Source organism: Cololabis saira, chromosome 20, assembly GCF_033807715.1.
Source record: "Cololabis saira isolate AMF1-May2022 chromosome 20, fColSai1.1, whole genome shotgun sequence".
Lineage (NCBI taxonomy): Eukaryota > Metazoa > Chordata > Actinopteri > Beloniformes > Belonidae > Cololabis > Cololabis saira.
Window position 1 is genome coordinate 13,117,131 of NC_084606.1, and position 25,303 is coordinate 13,142,433.

Genomic DNA, 25,303 nt, shown 5'->3' on the forward strand with positions numbered 1-25,303 from the left:
AGCTCGAGCGGGCGGAGAGAGCTGGTTGTGGGCGTGGTTTCAGCAGCGAAGGAGACCGAGGGTGTGGTTTGCATTTTGGTGACGTAAAGAAAATGCATAAATCTAAACGGCCTGTAGAAACCACATGACACTGGGGGATTCAGTCGGGCGGGGGGGAACAGACCTTGCAGATTTTCATGGGGTATCATCTTTTCTGTGTTGGCAGGGTGAGGGGAGACCACTTTATATATGTTAAAACAAGAAAAAACGTGTTTTTCATAATAGGTACCCTTTAAGGTTTATCCACCTGGGAAGGACAATATGACTTATTATAATGTCATAACACTTAAAAACCTTAGAACTAAACAAGGGTAGGCTTTCTTTTTCATGTTAATGTGTATAGGATGTGTATATTTGAAAAGGACAGATGCGAGCACAGAGCCCTGCAGAACACCATGATTGCTTGTGATGTGAGGAAGAATCAATTGGAACCAAGTCCTCAGATAAATAATCCAATTCTACTGCTATTTTTTTTTAAGCTCAGCTCATGTTCAAATGACTCATTGTTGAGCTTGTAAATTACTGTTCACCATAATTGTAACTCAAGCATAGTCACTCTATAAAAATATAATAATAATATATTATTATATACTTATAATAATAAGTGTTACTGACTAAATAAACATGCATTTTATCACCTGTGTCCTGAGAAAAAATGTCAACATTACATGTGATATAATTCAATTTGATACAATTGCACTTTGATTCACAAAGAGAAACCGTAAAAAGTTTACTGTCTCAAATTTGTTTTGAATATGTTGGTGGTCTGAAATGCAAAAATGGGTGTGCCTAAACAAATTGGGGGAATAATAATAAAAAAAGCAGGAAATACACTGGATTCATGGCTTCTTCAAAGAAAAAAAAAAGTAAATGTATGAACCAGTGCCCCATCCCCCGTCTCAACTTCTGATTTAACATACAGTAGCTTTATCAGTTAGGTTATTCATTTGAATAATCAAGTAAAGACAGTAAACACAAATAGTCAGATTTATGCATATTATTATCCCCAATAAAAATGATTAAACAGAGTTTGGAATGTGGAGCAGAATCACCTTTCAGGTTTTAGAGGGATGAGTAATTATTACTACAACAGACCACTTACCTCTGTCTTTGAAGAGCAGTCTTGCAGCGTTGATTGAGGAGGCGGTGAGACCGCTCCTTGAGGATTGCTGGGAACATTTGCATATTTTCACCTTGGGGCTTAGCTTAAATGAATAAACTGACTAAAACTCATCAGAAGTGTTGTCATAAAATAGTATTCAGTGCTGTTGCAGTTGATCCAATAAGCACCAATGTGAATGCTTTTTATTTCAGCCTGTATTTAAAATGCTGGCAAACCAAACCGGGACCCTTAAAGGAGCGTTGTCTCAGAGTTAATTACATTTAGTAGATAAGTTGAATTTTAGAGCCATCCTCTTTCAAGTGTACAAAGGACACTGCAGTGGCAACTAAAAGAAAAAGAAAATTCAAGTTTTTGCTTGGTTTGTACAGTACATTCTGAGCTGCATATTGGGGAAGAGGGACTGCTCTGACTTCCTTTAAGACATAAAAATCATAGTTTTCTTCCCTAATTTTACACAAACTAAGATATGGCTGAGAATATTATACTTTTTAACTTCCAATAAATTCTCCAAACCTTTACACACTGAAACTTGGGTCCATATATCCACCACAAATAGCTACAGTATTGCTAGATGACTTGTATAAGCAATATGGAGTATTTTTTTGCTGATGCTGAATGTGCATTTTTTTTTTGTAAATTTCAGTTACTTATATGCTCCTATATTGTACGTCCCATTAAGTACTTAACCATGGATGTTTTATTGCTATGTAATAAGGCTCAATGTAACTGAAAATGTTCAGTTTTTGCCCGATCTCCTGCTGCTTGAGGAACAGCTGCATAGACAGATTTCTCCTCAGAGTCAGAATCGCTTCTGCCTGTCTCCCCCACGCTGTCATGGGGAAAAACTCATGCCTCATGCCTTCAAAACTTTAACTCTGCAAGGATAAGTACCTGAATAAATAGTAATTTGATTAGTTTGACTTGAGTCTAATAATTATTTAAGAAAAGATGAAAAGTGCGATCAAAAAATGTTCTCAGTGGAAAATCGCAGTTCTTTGACACTGTCAAATGGATTGCTGAAGTATTTTCCTCCTTGGTGCTTTTTCTATTTTCTTAAATGGTAACCAAGAAAAAGCAATCCTTCCAACATGAATAAATGACTAAATAAATAAATACAAATCTTTCATATATAATATATAATAATAATGATCTACCAGATCGTACAGATGCTTGGCTACATGATTAACACCACAGCAATAAGCAGTCCTCCATGGCAGGGGGGCTACAGTATGTGCACCTTCTTTCCACTGAGAATGTACACAGCATTAGAAGAAGTGAGGAGAGTAAACACAAAGTAAAGTGTACTCTTATGAAAATAGATCCAACCAGGGCAGTCATGGAAAAATAAACCAAAGAAAGAGACGTCAAATAAGACCAAAGCTCCATGCTTTAAGATTAAGCAGATGCAGGTTGTACACCATAAGTTGTAACGTATACTTTAGAAATCACTTATACCTTGAGGGCTCAGACCGATGCCTGCCTAATGACAGCCATTGTCTGTCAGAGTAACGGATCCCTGAAGCGGTCAGGCTTTCCCCTTGTTGTTAGTTACCCAATCCTCCTCCTGGAACGGTGGAGTGAAGGATTCTCACACAGCTGGTGGATACGACTGACCCGATTCTGATCTACCTTCTGCAGATAAAAGGTTGTGAAATATTTTGACACCTGTATTCCGTTTGGACTAAGGTAAAGCCACTGTGGCATTTAATACTCATTTGTAGACAATCTTAAGCAGCTCTCTTTTTTCAAAAGTAGAAACATTACCAATAGTTTGCCAAGTTTAGAACTCTTTTAGTACATTTTATTAGGGATGCCCCGATACCGATAGTGGTATCGGTGCCGATACTTCTCTCATATACTCGTACTCGCAAAAATTCTCCTATACCACGCACCGATACTTCATTGTTGTTGTAGTTACTGATTATTGACTCTAGGGGCAGATGTTGAGTTACAGTCAGCGTGGTGATGAGAAGAGAGTGATATCCATGAGTGAGACTGGTAGCGCCGTTTCAGGCAAGATAGCGACAATTAACACAGCACGAAAAGATGAGTTTATGGGAATATGCTGACATAGCATTTAACCGGTAATGTTTGTGTTTGCTGGGTGTGTGTGGATGTTATTGGGAATTTACTGGTAAAAGAAGTTTACTGTGAAATACGGCCATTTCTGAGCTGTAATCGGGAGTTTACTGACCCCACTTTGTTGCCACGGGTAGAGGAACAGCAGGGGACCTGCTTAAGGCCTTTGTTTAAAAAGGAGCCATCAAACAAGAGCCATCAAACGGCCATCAACACTTCTGTGAGTTACCATTCAAACTCCCCCAACCTATGCCCAATTGGCCCACGTGAATAGCAAATGGAGATAGGGCCTTTATGTTATTGCGGGGGCGTGGCTAAGAATTGATTCAGCAATGTCATTGGTTTCTGTCTCACAGCGTTGAGAGTTGCGGGGGTCTTTAAAGTTTTTCCTAGTTAGTTTGTTTTGCTCCCGCCCGGTAGAACTTTTTTTGCTTTTGAGGAGATACTGCTGCGTTGTTGTAAAACATGTCGCATAAACGGTCCTTGGGCTTTTATCCAAATCAGAGCGCACACTACAAGACATGGACGGCAGATTTGAACTACTGGACGAGGAAGTGAAGAACTTAAGCTCTGATCGTGTTGAAACTTTCAGCTCCGATTCCACACCCGCAAAACGGATTAAAAGAGCAGAGAACACACGTGTTGCTGTAAGTAAGTTTGCTTATGACTATAAGGCACAATTCCTTTTACATTTAACTGCATGTCCACAGGAGGCAATAATGCTTAAATACTTTTAGAATCACACTAACTTTGTATTATTAATCTATACAGGAGGCTGTAAGACGTTTACACAATTCTGAAAACAACGCTATGAAGCTGGATCCAAAACAAAGGTAAATATATGTTTTTTGTTTGTAATCACTGTAATTTACCACAGCAAAATAAAAAATAAATGAATAAACGGCATTAGGAAAGAAATTGTTGAAAAGCCAAACTGATTTTGTAGTGATGGGTCGGTCCATAGACATATATAAACTTTATATATGTCTATGGACTTTATTAAAGGCTAGATGACTCGTCCGCGCTGCTGCCAATGCAGAGCGACGTCGTCACACGGCGGCCATCTTGCCACAGGAGAGCTCGCTCACTCTAACATTGTGTTTAATGGTGCATGTACTGCTTAAACAACCTTAACTTGCTCAATTCTCAACAGATTTTCAAACAGTTTGGTTTTTTATCAACGTCAGAGATGTAGTTATGACACTGCATACTTGTGAATAATTATAAACATTGAAAAACGTACTTTTATATGAAAATAACCAGAAACAGATAGCTATGACATGGTATTTATATTAAATCAATATTTCTATAGTATTCTTAGTAACGTGTCACGTGTGCTCAGTGTAGTCACATGTGATCTAGATCTATTTTCTCCACACAAAAATAAATAAAAGGTTGCTTTGGGGTTTGAGTTTGTTTTTAATCAACTAATGGCTCCTCTCTTTCCCAACAGTATCAATTCTCCACATAACCTTGCAGTTACGACATACATGTTGGAGCAGGTCGGCATTGCTTTTCCTGACACAGACAGCGACGTGATAACAGGTAAAAAGAAAGGCACATCCATCCTTGTTCTTTTAGAATTGCTTTGAATAGATATTGAACCTAATTAAATTCTAATTGTTTTTTTGCTTGCGCTTTAGCTGCTTGCAAGACTTATTTTGAGTCTTTGAAAAGGAGCCATCGTCTCGATCAGCCAGAAAATGCTCCCCAGAAAAAGAAATTAAACAATGCAATGAAGACTAGACAACGGAAAACAAGGGTAAGTTACAGCAATATTTGGGTTAGTGAGTTACAGTATATGGAACTGAGATGTTTTTAATTTAGTGTTAATTGAATATTGGTAAAAATTATACACATTTTAATTGCTACTCTATATTTTGCAGTTGCTGGCCTCCAGGGCTAGATGTGTACAGACTCCCGCTGAAATGGCTGTGGGCGCGTGCAACCCTTGACCTGATGTCAGAAGAAGAAGATGGCGTCGTAGATGGACGGGCGGTGTGGATAGTTTCACCTCCACCCCAAAGAGACGAAGAGCTTTCTGATTTGTGCCAGGTGCTTCAGCAGAGGAAAGACAAGCAGAGTGCAGGGAGACAATGGCTCGTTTTTAGCTCTGTTAAACTCTTAAGTTGACCCGTTTGGTAGAGGAGCTGGGGCCATTCAGATCAAACTGTAAAAAAAAAAAAACTGCAAGAGAGAGAAGTGCTCACTGACTGGACTTAGTTTTGTGGAAGATTTGCTTTTAAAAGTGCCTTTTTTGTTTTTTTCATGTGGACACACACTGAACTTTTTGGAATACTGTGTTTTAATTTTCTGCAATAAATACATTTACTTGTACTGAGGTGGTTGCTTATTTGATTTCTGAAATGTGCATGTATTTGTAGCCTGGTAAACTGCAGGTAGCTTGCAGTAATCCTCTCGGGTGCAATTTTCTTTTGCACCAGTAGAGGCTGCTGTGCTTGGGGGGGGGGGTTGGGGGGATGGGGCTTGGGGGGGCTGGGGAGTGAGGGTTGGAGGGGGTTGAGGGAATGGGGCTTGGGGGAGGTTGGGGGGTGAGGGTTGGGGGGGTGGGGCTTGGGGGGGGGGGGGGTTTGGGGGAGGTTGGGGGGTGAGGACTGGGGGGGTGGGGGGTGGTTGGGGGGTGGGGCTTGGGTCGGTGAAGTTACCCCCCCCCACCCCCCTCAAGTCTGGAATGTCACACCTTTGTGTGACAATAGCCAGCATGGCACCCTGCTGAGCTGGCTACTCCAAACACAGCAGGAGGTCCCAGTACAATACGGGTGTTTCCGGACCGGGGAAATTTTTAGTTTTCGGCTGGTTTACCTTACATAAATTCCCGTGCTAGCACCTGAAATACCGGGGGTATACACAGCCGTAAACCCTGGTTTTTTTGCTGTGTAATGCAAGCAGGACGTCAGCAGTGTGGACATATTTCAAAATAAGGGACGACGACAGAAGCAAGGCAGACTGAAGCTACGTGCTGCTAAAGTGTCAAGAGGAGGAAAGGAGAATACGTCGTTTAATACCAGCAACTTGATAAAACATCTCAAGACGCATCATAAAGCTGAGGATACGGAGTTGCTAATGCTACTGCAAGACCACAACAGCAACATTAGCTCAGGTTCTGCAAAAGCGACAGACAATGGCAAGAGACAAACCCACGGGCCGTTAAAATAACAGAGGCTCTAACCCGTTATCTAGTGCTGGATGAGCAGCTACTGTCAGTTGGAGAAGACGAAGGATTTCACCGTCTTCTCGACACACTTGAGCCGCAATATGATGTTTCATTGATATGTTATATGTTATATATTTTCTTAAATGTGAACACAGTGCCAGTGTGGAGACTTTTTATTTACACAGAAAGATTATTTTTTGTTTAAAATAGTTATTCTACTCATTTTATTTATTTTTATTGAATTTATCTGTTGCAAATAAAACCTGTCTTCCAATTCATTGCATTTTTAGCCTAGTTATTTTTGTGGTCGAAGTATTGTATCGGTACTCGGTATCGGCAAGTACACAAATTAAAATACTCGTACTCGGTGTGAAAAAAATGGTATCGGGGCATCCCTACATTTTATACTTCGAGTTACACATAACGCGTTGTTTCTGGTCATGTGCAGGTAGCTGATTTAAATGTTCGGCATTTGTCATAGTTAGACGTCAAGGAGATGATAAAAAGACCACATGACTCGGAGTAAGAAGTATATAACCAAGTGTATTCCCTCTGTTAATGTACACATATTTAGAGTCATCTCACTGGAACACTTTACAATAACATTTAGAAAGAACAGGAAGATACTGGGAGGCGTATGCTTAGGATGGAAAAAGAGAAAAAAAAGGACAAACGTGGGAGGAGAGTAAAATGACGCCGCACGACGCTAGGAGGGCCGCCATCGCATCCCTCGCCAGACGGATAGTAAGAGATACAAAACAAAAGCTGGAGGCTAGACAGAGCTCGCTTTCTCCACAGGATATGAAACATACAATTTGCCATACAGGGAATAGATGCAGGACAGAAAAAAAGAAGAAATAATAATTAAAAAAAGAATTAAGATAACAGATGGAGGATGGAATAAAAGAAGAATGTATCTCCTTTAGAGGAGAATGTGTTGTTAAATGTTTATAACCCAAATCACATTTGCTCAGTTACTAAAACAAAATATTTTCCCAGAAGTATTGTCTTTTTCTTTTTTCAAACAGGAATGATATTAGGGAAAACACATTTCTCTTAGTAATGGAATGAGTCAAATATTTAGACATTTCACAGGAATATTCTTTTCATGGTTCAGTTTTCTTTTTTTAATAGAGTTGAGAAAATTTGAATACTAGAGTTCAGTTGTACATCTTCCAGGGAACTGCTGTTCACCTTTTACTCATGTGCTCTTGCCACGACGATAGCTTTGCCTATTGGCTGCAACCAGTCCAGTCAGGCAAGAGAAGGGCAAGGGACAAAGTTGCATTTCAGCTGCAAGATAACTCTCTCCACAGTGGAACTCCAGCAAGAATGAATTCAGTATTAAACTAAAATGTCATTTCTTCAGAGATAAGAATTAAAGAAAAAAAAAAAAAAAGAACCACAAACCATAATGACTCTTGCAGCGAAGCATTTCATCAGCCATTCTGTTCACGAGAGGGGGGGGGGCGGGTCTGAAGAACAGGCTGCAATTAGAGGGGTCAGATTCTTCAGAGGTCAAAAATCCTAAAGTCCATCTTCGCTGGGCATTTCAGCAAAACTCACTGATAGACTTGCTCAGGATTTAGGTCCGTAAGTTTCTGCAACGTCTATACATATATTTATAATGATACAGGACAGAGTTCCTCTGGTTTGCTGACGTTGGTTCTGCTTGATGGTGATTAGTAACTGTAAGGACGTGACAGTTTCTCTCCAGGACCAACAGGGGGCGCATCGACGCCCCAGAGACGCGTCTCTCTGGAACAAAGGACGACCGCGGGGGGTTTTGGCCTCAAGGTTTTGGCAGCTAAACGTACATGTTAGCATCCATCAGGTTGGAGTGGTGGTATCTCACATATTTGCTACGTTTAACGTTGTTTATAATTATCAATCAGCATCTTTTTTTCTTTTTTTTTTTTTTTTTTTTTCAAACTCCACGGAAAGAAAAACTCGTATCTTGTTTTTGTAAATGAATACTACATGCTTGAAACGCAGCGGAGCTAATATTGCATCAGCTGCCGAGCACTGTAGATAAGAAGAGAAACAGAGCAGCAGCGGATGAGAGGAAGGGAGAGAGATACCCAGACACTTGAATACATACAGCTGTGAGAGTTGAGATTCATGGAGGATTTCTGGAAGCTGGCAGTGGTTTTTTCTTTTTTTTTTTTTTTTTGAAAGAGGGATTCCAAGTTTTTATTTGAGCCTACTGAGATAATAATTGGCTGATACTTTCTAAGGTGATGAGCTTCCCTCAGAACGAAGCATAAACCTTGACACAAATACTGTTAGTTATGCTTTCAGAAAGTAGTCATGGTATTACGTAGACTGTAAAATGCTAACCCACGTACCACTGTTTCATCAGCGTTACCTACATGGTTGTTGGCACAGTATGCGCTGCGGTACGAGGTGTTAACAGCCGTTCAGGTTAACTTTAATTCACGATTTATCCAGATCAATGCGGTGCATAAAGGTGTGTAAAGAGGTATGTCAACGGTGCCGTCTGAATGTGCTGCTCCCCTCTTAGTAGAGTGTTAATGGTAACACACACAACTACCAGAACTTGACAATACTGAGTTTAAAATAAATTCGCCACAATGTTATAGTTGCTGTTCTCCGTGGACTAACTTCTCTCTCTTTCTCTCGTGTTTCTTTCCTTTTCTACGTGTGTCTGCCGTGTGTCTCTGCGCGGCCGTGGCGTCCCCCTCAGACGTAGTACTCCTTGTCCTTGTTCTTCTTGCTCTTGGTGACGGGCTTGGCAGTGCTGGGCTGTTTCTCCTTCACCAGAGCGCCGTTGCTCTGCGTGGCCGAGTTGCTGATGTAGTTGCGGCTCTGGTCCACCTGGTAGGAGCCCTCGTCGCGGTTGCGGTACTTGTACATGGCGTAGAGCAGGATGAGGATGCAGAGGGCGGCCGCCGCCACGATGCCCACCACCATGCCGGTGGTGCTGCTGGACTGCTGCACCTCCACGGCGACGGGGGACGTGGGGTCTGGAGTGGGAACATGGGGAAAGTTAGGAGGGTAGGTTATCCCCGGGGTTCTGCGGTGGCCGGGGTCCGGGGACGGGTGGGCCGGTGGCAGCAGCACCTGGTCCCGGGTGTTCATTTTCCCGGCCGGGATGTTGTTGCTACCGCTGCTGCCGCCGCCGGCTTGCTTGATGTGCGGACTGAGCTGCTCGGGGTTGGCCGTGGGGGTGGAGGACTGGGCGGGCCGGTGGGAGACGGGGTGGCGGGAGGAGTGGCGGTCTCGGGGGTTCTGGACTCCACCCTCGGCCGCAGGGGGGGGAGGGAGGACAGTCCTGTCGGTGACTAGGGGGGAGTTTTTGTAATAGTCTTCGTCGTCCGTCTCCGTCATCTCCCCCGAGCCGTAGGCCGACACCTCAATGGCCTCCTCGCAGTCCTCCTGGTCCAGGGGGCAGGGGGCCCGGCCGTGGGCCGGGGGGGACGACTCTTTGGTGGTTTCGAGCAGGGTCAGGAAGGGGTGGAACGTGGTGGGGGGCGGGGGGATTACCGGGTAGCGGGTGGCAATTGATGGGGGGTCTAGGGAATCCACTGTAATTATGGGCAACACTAATTCACCTCCTAGGACAAGAAAGAGACAACGGAGGAAACAGAGAGTTAGAGACGACCTGAGACCGAGCGACTGGCTCCAGATCAACAAGAGACAAGCAGCTCTAGTAAATACAGCAACACCAGTATTAGAACAGCACTACAGCTTTACATGAGGTTAGTTAGTGTGCTCTAGTCAAAATATTCATCTGGCTACATCTGATCTGCACTACATGCTACAACATTTAAGAAAATGCTAAATCCTCCACCTACGTCTGACTGCTGTAGTCTATTTCCCTGAGCTGAAAGGCCTACATGTGATGTTGTAACAATGTAACAGTAGACTAAAACAATGCTGCACAGTTCAATATCTATAACATCTAAACCTACTGTATCTTCCACTGCTAACTCTCTGCTCCTTCCTGCACTAGCACTCAGATGTTTCTGCTGTGAAGTGGTTAAGTAAGATAGCAAACCACGAGATTCAGGTCACTTACATCAACAAATTGGCCGCATGATTTTTGCATGAAAAAAAAAATTACAAAAAGAAAGCTGTGTAAGATTGTTCTCGAATAGTGATAAACAACCCCCACCCTCTCCCGCACCCGTCTTTATTTCCTCTCCTCCTTTATTTCCTTCTTGGATGAAAATGATTCATAATGCAAATCAATGTATTATTGAATTATTCACAACGCTCCCATCAGCATCACCAATCACTGCCCCCTCCCAAATACTTCTATAAAGAATAGTCTCAATCCCATTTTTGTCCCCTCTAGGCATAACGGTCTCTGTGGCTTATTTCTAATTAGGAGCGGCTGCAGGAAAGCGATGCCCCTCATGTCTACTTTAAACTCTCAGTGCTTGCCAGAGTACACTGACAGACAGTATATTAAACTCTTTTTTTTCACATGAATCCCTCCTGCCCTCCCCCCCCCCCAAACACCATACATAAACATTGAGCAGTGATGTTCTTCTCAAACACCCACCAACGGTTAATCGGTTAGAAAATAGTCTTAATGAGGCAGAGTTCCTCATCAAACTTCAGTTATGTAATCTTACTTTAAGTCCACTGTGAAATGAACACGCAAAGAAAGGTTACTGGGTGTAAAATTAATTGGGAGGAGGGGGCAAATGCATTTCAGGAAGAATCCTATCATAAACAGAACTGTTTAACATAATGGGAAGTGTAAGAGTACAAAGCAGAATATTAGTTGACGGCTCTAAGCTTTTGTGGCCGGTGTGGCCTTCAAGGGTCACAGTCTGCTACACAGTTGAACAACATGTCAGAGGGGATTAGACTGCAGCACATCTTAGGGAGAGAAGAGGGAAAAGTAACAGCAAAAACATGACAAAAGAAATGGCAACATCAACAGCATAAAATCATGGCTGGCTTCTTTTTGTGTTTGATTGATGAGATAAATCAGTGGGACGGGGACGCGGTCGGGTCGTTAAAGTATGACAGGAGAAGAGGGGACGTGTAAAGGGAAGGTTCTGGGATGGCAGGGGTTGGCCTTTAGCCCGCTCAAACCCAAAACCCTTTGTCAAGTTATACATCAACACATTTTTCAAAAACAACGGTGAAAGCTGGTTAAAAAGATCAAACATTTGAGTTAACAAGGCTATTGCGACAAACTGGAACATCACATCAAAACTCCCCAAAAACATTACGCTCATTTTTACCTTTTTGCACACAATCTATAACCCTCCTAATTTCTTATTTAATCACCTTTTTGTGGGCTAGTTTCCATGGCAATGACCAGGGTATGACTGTTTTTCACTTTGATAACTGGAGGACAGTAGAGCATGGAGGCACGTTTGAGGAAGATTTATGCAGCAACACTGGGGAACAAAACCCACTCAGAAAGGGATGGGACGATATGGAAAGTGCCCCCCCACCCAAAAGAAAAATACAGAAAAACCTGGTGTCTCTTACATTTACGCAGAGTTTTGATTATTTGTAATTAAAATGCAGCCATACTGGTATTTCATGCCTGCAAAATAATTCAAAAACATTTGGTACAGGGGGAATTATGTTAAGCAGCCAGATTAGAACGATGATTTAGTATATAAGGTATCCATAGGGTTTAATCTTAATACTGAACCACTTAACACTCTGTTGTTGAGAGAAGTAGCATTATGTTAGCATTTGTCCTGCGGCGAGACCTCCGTTTTTTTGTTTTTTTTTCCCCATGTATTATTAAAAAGTAAGAACTATTTCCATATCGTCCCAACGTATGTTGATCTAGGATTGTTGTTTAGCTGCCTTAACTGTGTTCTGCAGCAGAAATGCTGTAAGTGCAGTTTTAAGCCTCGTATCGCTGCAGCGGGGCTCACCTACTGCGGAAGAGCTCCTTCCACTTACGCTGTGCCCTACTTACAATGCATGAGGCTGAAATTGCAAGTTTTCTCGTAAGCGTACACATCCGCTCAGAACCAGTAACACAACTGCCTAAAAGGATTTTTTTTAGAGATTTTACAAACACATTTAGACAAATTCCTCACATTGCTCTACTGCACTCTTAATGCCCATCGCTGTATATGACGGACAGGCCATGGTTACTAGAGAATTAATAACTCTCCACACTCATAAACAGAGTGAAGGCAAACCTCTCCACTAGGCAGTTAACTAGTCAACCACATTTTCATTTCCTGCTGTGTGACCAAGCTTGCTGCATAGGTAGTTTAGCATAATCAACAACTTCAATCGGATCTCCCTTTTTTCCACCGCTGCACCTTATTAACCACATATGCAGCTCTGGTTCCCCAGGTAACACCCACAGGTAAGGAAGGACAGTTGAGATTTGTGGAAGAAAAATGGCCACGGATATCTCAACACACTCTGCTGCTGAAAACTGCCAAGAACCATGACGGAGTGAGTTTATGAGAGTTAGCGGGAGATGTTTAGGTGAGGCAAAATGATGCAGGTACACTCACGCAGGGCCAGTTTTGGCACCAACAGTGCATTAAAAGCATTAAAACACGTGTGACTGAAAGATATCCAGCTTGATTAACTCCTCTAATTTAAGCAGTTGAGGCAGTGAAGCCGCATTTGCTTCACTTTTTCCTATTTTTTATTTATTTTTACCTTTATGCAAATGCCATTCCACCGCACTGCATGAGACTCCCCCATCCCACACCCAACCTGCTTTTTCCTCAGAATGAAAATAGGGCAAATAGAAACTGATGCTTCAATGACAGTCTCCTGACAAGCCTAGTTATTCTGCTGATCACGTCTCCTTGCACACATCCATTTGAAATATTTAAAGCAAAAAGGTTGCCCAGAGTTTGAGCATTGTGTAATTCAGCTTTAATTAGGCTGCAGATAGAAAGCTCAGCAGCGTAATATTTTTTCCCTTGTTTGCTTTTGAGTTGTACCACAATAGGTGGATTCATGGTCATATAATCTGTGCACCGGGGAACAACCTGCTTCCTCGTGCAGAACGCTCTATATGGCTTCATAAACTGTTGACAAATACTGCATTTCTATCACTCTCAGGTGAGGGGAGGGAAGGGATTTTCTTTTCTTTTTTTCCCAAAAAAGTGTATGTATATGCAAGTACATACACTCACCGTGTTATTAGGTGTTAGGTATAGCAGGGTGTACCTGATAAAGTTACATATTTGCTACAGTCAAAGACGCCTCCTGGCCAGTGGTTTTCAGCCATTGTGTTTTTTTCCTCATTGTGTTATAAATGCCAGCTGAATGCAGAGATTTGCAATCTATAAATGATCTACTACTTTACAATTACTCTGCCTCCGGGCATGTTCCTGGCCCCCATCATGGCCTCTATCTGGTTTTATTATAGTTTTTACTTTTATCGTGGTGCTGCGACCAAGTGAATCTGCTTCAGTATCTCTCCTTCACTGGTTTTCTTTTGAATACGTTTTTAAAAAAATAAAAAAACGTCTTAAACCAAACACGTACACGGCAAATTAAATCCTGAAAAATCTGAAAAAAAAAAAGAAAATAATTAGATTAGTTGGTTTGGACAAGCTGTGAATCAGTGATTTCTGCTATTGTTTAGGTGAGACTATTTATTATTTATTTAGTCTTTATTTAAGTGAAAAGTCTCCATGGGGAGAAATACTAAGACGAGAGAGCAAAGTTTATTCTCCATCCACGGCTGTAACTTCATATTTGATATTTGATATTTGACTAGTAATTAAAGTATTGGTTGAAAAATTTGAATATTATTGACGCAGACTTCAGTTTTGGATACAGTATCAACTGAATAAGCACCTTCCAAAAACGTGTTAAGATCTACATAAAGACAATCTAATAATTATAAGGCAAATCGTTACGACGGAGGATTAGGGCCAAACTAAGACAAAAAAAAAAGGAAATTACGAGAATAAACTCATAATATGAGAATAAAGTCGTAACATTACGAGAATAAAGTCATAATTTTGCGATAATAAAGTCGTAATAGAATAAAGTCGTAATATTATGAGAATAAAGTCGTAACATTACGAGAATAAAGTCGTAATATTACGAGAATAAAGTAGTAATATTACGAGAATAAAGTCGTAATTTATGAGAATAAAATCGTAATATTATGAGAATAAAGTTGTAATATTATGAGAATAAAGTTGTAATATGAGAATATAATTTATGAGAACTCTTAACAGGAAGAGCATCTTCTCCCTGTGTTAAAATGAGGAATATTGAGCATCTTGTGAAGTTCTATTTATATATTTATAATATATTTAATATTACGACCTTATTCTCGTAATGTAACGACTTTATTCTCAAAATATTACGACTTTATTCTGGTAATATTATGTCTTTATTCTCGTAATTTTACGACTTTATTCTCATATTATTATGACTTTATTCTCGTAATTTCCATTTTTTTTTTTTTGGTCTTAGTTTGGCCCTAATACTCCGTCGTAAATCGTTGTTATCATGATGCAAATTCAGCATTTAAATTCAACATTTAACTAACTGTGTACATGAACATGAGGAATGGAATACATAGTCTTCATTCTTCAAAGTTCTTCACATTAAATGTTTTTATGCATCTTATAATGGATTCATATCATTTCTCATCATATTTCCTTTACATAAAGAACTGAGAAGGTAGAATACAAAACCTTTCTATGAGTGTGATCTTTATTCAGCTTTGTTCCTGAGAAGGTTTGTTCTCAATGTTTCCTATAAAAATCAAACCAGGTGGGCGACCAACATGACATCCATGTTTTGGGGTGAGATGCAGTGGTTTCCTGCTTCAGTTGGCTCATTTCTCCCTGCGGAAACAACGATGCCTTGGACAGGCTGCATCTCGTGGACGTAAATCCCATTCAAGTATATTCTTCTACACAGTGACGGTGTTTTCCCGGCTAGAGCAGAATGCCATCTTGCTGCCTGAAGTTATAATTACGCCAGCTTTAGCTTGCACTCTATGAACTCGATGGAGATCATCCAGCGGTGCTATACAGCCCTGAACACGTCCATATAATAAACCTGCGGCTGTTCACTGGCTAAGTGAGATCAATGACAAGTAAGTGACACCGACACTCATCAACCAGGCTCACATTAGGTATAGGAGCTCATGTCTTCAGGTCTCTTTTATCACAATATCACATACTTTCACACCTCAGCCTAAAAGGAGCATTTGCACGGTTCTTTATTGTGTAGTTTAATGAATTATTGAGGCCCTACTTCAAAATTGAATCTTGTCAAAGACTTAACAGCTTCAATGTAAGTGAAGGAAAAGGAAAGTGAGGCCATATTGAGCTAGAGAAAAGGCAGAAAGTGGAATGTGGAGGTAATGTGATGGAAGTTTTAATGGGCTGAATGACTTGCTTCAGCACAAATATTCTGTAACTGCAGGAAACTACAAATGCACTTATCTATAGAATACTTTTCACATATGCGTTAAAATGAAAATGTATTTCACAATGTATTTCAAGTGTCACTTCTCTGAGTTTTGGTTGGTACTGCCACTTTCTCCAGAGCACTCAGCTTTGTAATAGAGGTTGTCCTTCCCCTTCCAGGGTCTCGCCAACTCTCTGAGAGGCTCATTATCAACACAAGAGGATTCAAAGCAACGCTCTAATTGGGTGATGTAATTAAGGTTCCCAACAGTCAAAGTTTAATTAGCCTAGTGGGAAAAGCAGGTTATGTTCATAGGAATTTCAGTCTGTTCCCTCTCCCAATTTTGCATCCTCTCCTCTTCCTCTCCTCTCTCACAAACTCTCCCCCGTATCTCTGTTTCGCTCCGCATTCCTCTGCATTGAGTGCAATAAAACGTGACACACATCTCAAAGAGGGTCAGCCTTTCCAAATCCTTTCTGCTCATCTCCTCCTTTTGTTTTTCTCTCCACACCCAGGGCTTTGTTGATTTTGCATTGACTCTTTGCTTGCCACAAAGTGCAGTAATAGCTGGCCCACAATCGCTCTGAGCTATTCCATCAACGGCCATCGTGTCGAAATACTCTGCGAGTTAAGTAAACAAGTTGCATCTCTTTTAATTGTACAGTGAAACCTTGCCGAAGGATTAAGTTAAAATAAAAATGCTCGGCACTCAAAACAGTATTTTGTTGGATTATCTCAGATTTGATTACGGCATGCATTTGCCGTTGCATCATTCCTTTCACTCCAGAGTTACATTCATTTGTTTGATAAGATCTTTTACTCCTGGTAGGTGAGTCAGACCACTGCTAAAAATCTCCAGCACATTAAGAGGATTGTCAAATGGACTAAGCTCCTACTGTGTGGGGCTTGCTTCACACTCCCTCAACCACTCTTTCACAATACAAGCCTGATAAAGCCGGGCATTGTCATCTTGGAATATGCTTGTGCCATCGGAAATAAAAAAGGACCTAGTTTCTCAGTATATCCAGTAGGGATGGGCGGTATGGACTAAAAAATGTATCACGATAATTTCTGGCATTTATCCCGATAACGATAAAAATGACGATAGAAAAAATACCAATTCAACTGCACCTTTGTAACTATGAATCTATCTCACTCTCAGATCCGCCATGTTTGTCATCAACGGGAATTTCTCTTTCTTTCTTTCTTTCTTTCTTTCTTTCTTTCTTTCTTTCTTTCTTTCTTTCTTTCTTTCTTTCTTTCTTTCTTTCTTTCTTTCTTTCTTTCTTTCTTTCTTTCTTTCTTTCTTTCTTTCTTTCTTTCTTTCTTTCTTTCTTTCTTTCTTTCTTTCCTTCCTTCCTTCCTTCCTTCCTTCCTTCCTTCCTTCCTTCCTTCCTTCCTTCCTTCCTTCCTTCCTTCCTTCCTCCTTTCCTTGTTTTCTCCCTTCCTTCTCCCCTTTCCTTCCTTCCTTCCTTCCTTCCTCCCTTTCTTCTTTTTTTCCCTTCCTTCCTTCCTTCCTCCTGCTCTCTCCTTCCTTCTTCCCTTCCTTCCTTCCTTCCTTCCTTCCTTCCTTCCTTCCTTCTTCCCTTCCTCCTTTCCTTGTTTTCTCCCTTCCTTCTCCCCTTTCCTTCCTTCCTTCCTTCCTCCCTTCCTTTCTTCTTTTTTTCCCTTCCTTCCTTCTTTCCTCCTGCTCTCTCCTTCCTTCTTTCCTTCCTTCCTTCCTTCCTTCCTTCCTTCCTTCCTTCCTTCCTTCCTTCCTTCCCTCCCTCCCTCCCTCCCTCCCTCCCTCCCTCCCTCCCTCCCTGCATCTGACATCATCACACTACAGGCCACCGATTGGTCGGGGGGTTGGAGTCAGACGTCTGAGTCAGGTTGTGACATCAGCGAAAGAGCGACTCTGACGGCGGCTTCTTGTTCATTTTATTCAACAGGCAATGGCAGCGTAAAAGTCTGTTTGGTGATCCAACTCTGAGGTGCAGATGTTCATAAACCTGGTGCTGAGGAGAAAATTAAAAAGGGATCTAGACGGGTGATAAGGAACGACCAGATCCACCAGGCGCTCGGTCACTTCATAGCTGCTCGCGGCACAGCTGACTTTTCAGCAGCGCCGAGACGAAATAAATTTTAAAAAAAAGTGTCGCCACTTGAAGCTTCTCTCACTCTCATTTTTAACTTGATATTGAACACAAGCCACAGACCCAGCAGCACATATATCATCTCCTCCAGGTTATACATCTTTAGTGTTGTTGTCTTCTTCGTTTAGATCACACAATCAAATACGTAACAGCAGCTTCTCCAACCTCCTACTTCTCATCTGGGTATTGATAAGAAACGAGGGCAAGGCGAGTCGGGCTGAGTAGGTACTAGTGTAAAAGCACCATTAGAGTCCAGTCTCAAGTCCAAGTCCAGTCCACTACTAATCAAAGTCCAGTCCAAGTTGAGTCCACAGAGGTGTTAGCTGTTGGCATCTCTACACATAAGTGAGGTTGTTTACCTACAAAAAACACAACACTCCTGGAAATGTACGCAAGCCCTCGTGTAGCAATTCTTCTCTGACCACATGATAGCTGAATAGGGTTGCCAACCGTCCCGATTTAGGCGGGACATCACGCATTTGAGCCAAAATGAGCGCATCCCGCACGGGACGCTCTTTGTCCCGCCGCAGCGGCCGCACGGGTAATGGGAGGATGCATATATTTTTTCTCTTTGTGTGCCGCGCATTGTGTGTCTGTCTGGCCAGCTGAATCCTAAGGGCACTAGGACCGCTCAGTATGCAGTGCTCACGTGCTTATGTGCGTGTGATTCAGTCTCTGTGTGTGTGTATGGGCGTGCGCGCGCGATGTGGGTGTGCTGCGTTGGTTTGTGAGGAAGTGAAACGCGTGCCAATATTTACATCTCTCGCACGGAAAAATGAGCGCTGCTGCAGGAGGACGTGAAAATGATGAGAGAGAATATCGAAAAAGAAAAGATTTGTGTCAGATAACAAAAAGTGGGAGGAAAATACGTTTGGGTTAAGCCTGTGTGTGGAGACCAGTCGCGGGTCTTCTGCACGTTCTGTCGGAGGGAGTTTTCTATAAGTCACGGTGGAGAAAATTACCTGAAGAAACATGCAAGTTCTGATATGCATACCCGTGCAACAAAAAACAAAGGCAGCTCAAATATTGCAACATTCTTTCAGTGTTATATATTGCACCTTGTTGATTTGTTGTTCAGAAGATTTTGCAATTTTTTGGTGGAAAAAAAAGAAATGTTAAGTTACTGTAAAGTTAGTAAGTTTCAAATAAGTAGGCTAGGCAATAACCTAAAACTGTGCTGTTACACTGTTTACATTGTTTTAAACTGTTAAAACACAAAAAAAATGAGACAGCAATTGTCATCTTCTTATTTTGCACATTGTGCCAAAAATAAATACATACTTGAACTAGAAGTGTCTCACATGTATACCTCAAATACAAAACTGATCAAACTGATCATGAGTTGTTATTACAATCTTGTTACTGTAAGTGTATTTAGTGTAATACAGTAGCCTAATGTGTTTGTATAGTCTGTTATAGGTATTGTGCCAAAATGCTGTTATTTATGCGTTTTTGACCCCCGAAAACCCCAAAAATTTTTGGCCGGGAGGTGTCCCTCATTTGCAAATCTGGATGTTGGCAACCCTATAGCTGAAGTACCAAACTTGAAGTCTCAGCAATTATTTGTTGAAAGTGACATTAGTTAACATTAACTATTAATGATTTAACTGAAAGGCCAACTGCAGAACATGCTGGTGTTCTGCACGGCCTACTGACAAACTGTGCTAATAATGCTAATGATATTTCAGAGTTAGCCCCATTTTAACATCAACGGGCTACAGCTGCAGCTCTATATATGCATGGTAATAGCAGGCTGGTAACCAGTGAAATAAGACAATAAAACTAGAGTTTTGACTCTAGTTCATTGGTGAGCAAGCTCCCCGCTCACAGCCTATGACAGATTTACCTGCCCTGCTATAAAATACATCATTTGCTTCTCTGGGCAATTTTTTTGCCAGATGAAATCAGAACCTGGAAGTTGTCCACATCATTTTGACATTTGACACTTTTAGCAAAGTAAACACTCCTAGGGACATCAACTTGTGGCATTTTAGCAGAGATAGTTTGTTTCTCAACATGATGGACATAAAATGATGGCATGTGGGAAGGTTCATCCTGCACAACATTTATATTGAGCTAAATTTAGATAGTATATTATGCCAAATCGTTATGGTACAATAAATTAAAATATAAAAAATCTGAGGATTTCTCTCTGATTTACGAGTCTGAATGTGGTTAATACACGAGTCAGAGTCCAAGTAAACTGTGGTCAAATACAAGTCACAAATCCTTTAAGTCCTTAAAATATATATATATATATATATATATATATATATATATATATATATATATATATATATATATATATATATATATATATATATATAAATATAAAGCATGTAATTGAAGACTCAAGGAACTGGTCCTATCATACAATAGCTGCTGGTCTGTGTTTGTGCAGCAATGATGGAAAGGCAACATACGTTGCAGACAATGTTGATTCCTCTGTCCTTGTCCGCAGCTTTTCACAGATACGTGTTCAACCTTGCCTTGTGTTGCCTCGCTGGAACTGTCGCTGCAGCTGGAAGGTGTGATACGGAGCATGTGCATGCACACACTTGTGTTCGTCATTTCTCAGGAGAGTAGACCGCAGAGAGAAAACTACACCCCAGAGCGAGAGAGAGGCGAGTGTCTGTCTGGAAAGGTGAGCACGTCTGCTACTGTATGCATGTCTGTTTGTGTGGGCAAAGAGAGAGATGGCTGCATTTCCCCAAAGGGGATTAAGCCTGGGTATAGAATCCACCAAAATACTCATATTTCTACTTTAGATAAGAGGGGAAATGAGGCTCTATTTCGGTCCCAACCACCTACAGAGAAAACCGCGAGAGAATGCTTGTCTCCAGTTTCTGAACAGTTTCAGATCAGCGTCTCCTCATACAGACACACTGATATTCACTGTAATCTCCTGCTATTTACAGTCCAACAAACCCCTAATCCTGACCAATTCTTAGGATGTTCAATGTTGTTCAGGAACCTACTTTTTGGGGATTTTCTTTTTTTCTTTTCCTTTTGAATTTATTCTGCCACAGTTTTCAAGAATTTCACTAAATATTTGAGGTTCTGATACTGCAGGTCATTTTCAAGTTTAGAGGAATACATGGATTCAATTTGCATATAAAAACACTGGCCTCTCAATTCGAGGGGCCAACAGAAAAGTCAGACTTGAACGACTCCTGACAGCATGTAACTGCAGTTTCTATCAGTTTAATTCTTTGACATTAACACACCACAACAGATGCTCTTATTGTACAGAGTTAATGTTTCTTTATTGGCTTCATCCCACCCACACATATATTATTGAAAAAAACACCAACATGCCAGTGAGGATATTTAAGGATAAAATCTGTATTTGCACATCCTGTGGTTCCTTGATTTTTCAGGGATTTACTGTGGAGGTCGGAGTAGTTTGTATTACACGGCTTCACTGTGTGAACATGGCTCTTGGCAGTTTTCAAGAATGCCCAGCGTAATAGAGGTATAAACCGCAGAGTCAGAGAGTAAAACACACGGCTTTAACTCGGGCTTGCTGCCACGGTGCCGGAACATTGCTGTACCCACTGTTGATACAAATTGTGGCTCAGACACCAGGCATTCCGGGCTACGAGTGTGTGCCACGCAGAACAAGCTGCGGTTCCACGTTTAAACTGTCCTCTTTATTGAAGCTGGGGCAGGGCTTTGGTGCAACAGCTGGGTAAATGCCAGAAATTACCACTTGGCCGAGCAATTGCGAGGACTACAATGCTGCTGACTGCCCCACTGCTTCCCAAACCGACGAGGGAAAGGCTTGGAGGGTTTACATCTGGCCAACCAGAGCTGCATATGGCAGGTTGCACAGTTAAAAACTGTACTTTAGAAGTGCTGAAACGCAGTATTCTTGGTAAGTTGTTGTTTGTTTCTGGATAAAGTACATCAAAATTGAACTTCCTGAGTTGACTCACCATTTCCAGGCTCACACTCCTCCAAATCTTCATCATCACTAGGGCATTCAGCCGAAGCAACTAAGATGTCATCTGCATTCTGTTGGGATATGGAGGAGATGGTGTCACATTTGCAAAATTTGAAACAATCGACATGGAGACAATAAATGAGGTTAGTTTTGGTTGATGCAGAGATCACAGCAGGAAAAGTGACAGCTGGTGAGCTGTAGGCAGTACAAACTGTACGGCCCTAAATCAGAGCCGTCACATGGTTAGTTGCATACGCGCCTACATTGCTCTAACTGGCAGCTCCAGAACGTATCTTGCATGTTAGCAGCATTCATTTCAGAAGACAAGCAGAACCAACAACCCAAAACAAAGACATGATACCCGAGGCAGCCGTCCCGAACACTGGAATATAAAATTAAAGGTAAAAATACTTTCAACAGAGGAGGATTTATGTCTATGCCCATCACAGCATTTCTGGTCAACCAGAGCTGCACACACATAAACAAACAGCATAAGAACATTCACATTATTAGTTAAGCAACATCTTTTGAATCAGTATAAGTAACAATTATAGAACATTGAAATAAAGATCACTTAAACAAGCAGCTTGCTGAGACTGATTGTCTTGAAATGCTGGAAATTGAAACATAGTTGGTTATGACTGTTGTTGAATGTATTTTTTTTCTTTCTTTTTTTCTGTATTAGATCAGTTGTGAAGTTCTAGACTACAAATGAAATGAAATTGTGGACTGCTTTTCAGACTTTGTGATGACCTCAGATGAACTCTTAACTGTGCAGTGTTTTTGTTTTGTTTTGTGTTATGTTCTCATTTCGCTGTCTTCATTTTGTGGAATGTATTTTTTATTTGATATTCTCTTTATCTAGTGCAGGGGTCGGCAACCCGCGGCTCCAGAGCCGCATGCGGCTCCTTAGCGCCGCCCTAGTGGCTCCTGGAGCTTTTTCAAAAATGTTTGACCTTTTTTTTTTCTTTCTTTTTTCCTCTTTTTTTTCCTTTTTTTCTTTTTTCCCCCTTTTTCTTTTTTCTTTTTTTTCTTCTTTTTTTCCTTTTTTTCTCTTTTTTTCTTCCCTCTTCCTTTCCTTTTTAATCTCGACATTTCGACTTTTTTCTTGACATTGTACTTCAACATTAATCTCGACATTTCGACTTTTTTCTCAAAATTTTGACTTTTTTCTCAACATTTCGACTTTTTTCTCGAGATTGTACTTCAACATTAATCTCGACATTCCTACTTTTTTCTCGACATTTCTACTTTTTTCTCGACATTTCGACTTATTTCTCAACATTTCGACTTTTCTCTCAACATTTCGACTTTTTTCTCAAAATTTTGACTTTTTTCTCAACATTTCGACTTTTTTCTCGAGATTGTACTTCAACATTAATCTCGACATTTCTACTTTTTTCTCGACATTTCGACTTTTTTCTCGACATTTCGACTTTTTTCTCAACATTTCAACTTTTTTCTCGGCATTTCGACTTTTTCTCAAAGTGCATAATGAAAAAAAAAAATCTTCCCCCAGTTATAACTAATATAGATACATGCAGCATGTGTTATACAAGACCTTTCATTTTTTGCGGCTCCAGACATATTTGTTTTTTGTGTTTTTGGTCCAATATGGCTCTTTCAACATTTTGGGTTGCCGACTCCTGATCTAGTGGAAATGTATTTGCTTTGCTTTTATTATGTTATGTTTAGTACTGTATTATTTTAAAACGTTGCTGCAGCGAATGTGGATCCTAATTAAACAGTTAAACAATTAAAGAGCAAAGGTCTGCAGCTCCAACCGAAACAAAACTTCATAGTTAAAAGGGAGAGGAAAGGAAAACGTCTTAACTTTTCCATGAAGATTTGTTGCTGAGCAGTTTGTTGGTGGTGGCACATGAGAACATCTGTAGGTGGGTGTGCTTTGTGAGCAGCACTTGTGCGTTTATGTAAGGAGAGGTGGGGAGCTTCAGGGAAAGTAAAGTGATACAAGTATTTCTGAGCGAGCATCACCAATCAGCTCGTCTGAACGGCAGGTATCGACTCCACTGTGTGGGCAAGAGACTCCCATGTTCCAGGACTATTATTTAATTTCAAATGGTAAACGTACTGTATAATTTAATACATTTTACAGTGAAACCGTATTCAATCACACACACAGCGCGTTGTATTTGATATACGGAGCACATTTAATCTATCATATAACAGTGGACACCTGTAATGATGTATTGCCTGGTGGGAAGTACAGGAGGCCCAGCAGCAGGGATCAAAAATAAAAAACTAATTACATTTGATAAGGTGGCTCTAATTTAGTGGCCGAGGTTTGTTCTCGCCTCTGCATGACTCATACAGCTGCTCATCTAGATGCCAAAACCACCTTCCCCCCCTCTTTCCCACTTTTCTGCTTCTGCTTGTTATTCAAGATGGGGTCATCTGATAGAAAATGGAGGGCTTTTATCAGCATAATTGATTCAAGCGCTGCGATGCTTGGGAGGGTTTTCTCTCTGTTATTAATCCATGGCATGGGTGCTGTCTTTTATTAATCACATTGTGTCAGTTTGAGTGTGTATTCTCATCACCTGCCTGTGTCAAATGGGCTTAATGATCCAGTCAACAGTTACCCTGCAATATCTCTATTTAATAGACACTCACATTTTTTATTCTGTCTCACTTTTCCTGACTCATAAGCACATAATATATCCTTTAAATTCGCAGTTCTGAAAATTAAGCAACCAGGATGTCAATAAATGCCCATAACAGGCTCTGTTTGTGTTTATAAACGTATATAAAAAATAAATACTGACTAAAAGTACTGGCTAAATGTCAAATGGTTGAGCTGGAGATCATCGGCTGCAATTTCTGTGACACACTTGTAAAGCCAAACTCACAACCCGCCCTGCTATTATATCCAGAGCAGCCCATAATAGCAACACTGGCTGTAATTTATCAGATGAGGAAATGTTCACAAGGCCCACTAACCCCATGTGCTGATGATTTTGAAGGAGACCTGGAAGAGTAGCTCCACACTTAATTTGACCTTCTTTCCCCATCAGTCCTCAAGGACAATCCAGAACTTTGGCCTGAGCCTCATCAATCCAGACAAACCTCAGAGAGATGTACGATCACCCGACTGCCCCCTCCTTAAAACCGCAGGTGCTGGGATCTTTCTTTTTATAATGCCTTGACAAAAAGTATGGGTCAGAGTTTGATAAGTGATAACTCCAATTGTTTCACAGAAACCGGCTTAATCAGGGATTGAAGGGAGAAAAAATAATCTGAAACCCGCTTCCCTTCCACGGACACATCAAAAGGTGGATCTTTTATTCCAAGCATCAAAGCACATTATTCCACAATGATCAAAGCCACACTGCTTTTGAAAAAAATTTAAATTTGGGTTACTGCGCTCCGCCAGCCGGTCCTCACTGTGATTTGCCAGATGCTGCGAATAATCATTAAAACTC

At 41.0% G+C, this 25,303-nt stretch overlaps 1 protein-coding gene across 5 annotated transcripts in view; it reads right to left on the reverse strand.

The window, feature by feature from the left end:
* Positions 1 to 6,958: 6,958 nt before the first annotated feature.
* The window catches only part of nrxn2b (neurexin 2b), a 966,013-nt gene continuing 947,668 nt past the window's right edge, over positions 6,959 to 25,303 (reverse strand). For 4 of the 5 annotated variants that reach the window (XM_061710648.1, XM_061710646.1, XM_061710647.1 and 1 more), the window contains 2 exons: positions 21,853 to 21,931; positions 6,959 to 9,994 (listed from right to left, as the gene is read on the reverse strand). In XM_061710648.1, the coding sequence (XP_061566632.1) occupies positions 9,120 to 9,994; positions 21,853 to 21,931 (954 nt within the window). In that variant the 3' untranslated portion in view covers positions 6,959 to 9,119. The remainder of the gene's footprint in view (positions 9,995 to 21,852; positions 21,932 to 25,303) is intronic. The other variant, XM_061710649.1, reaches the window with a different exon arrangement.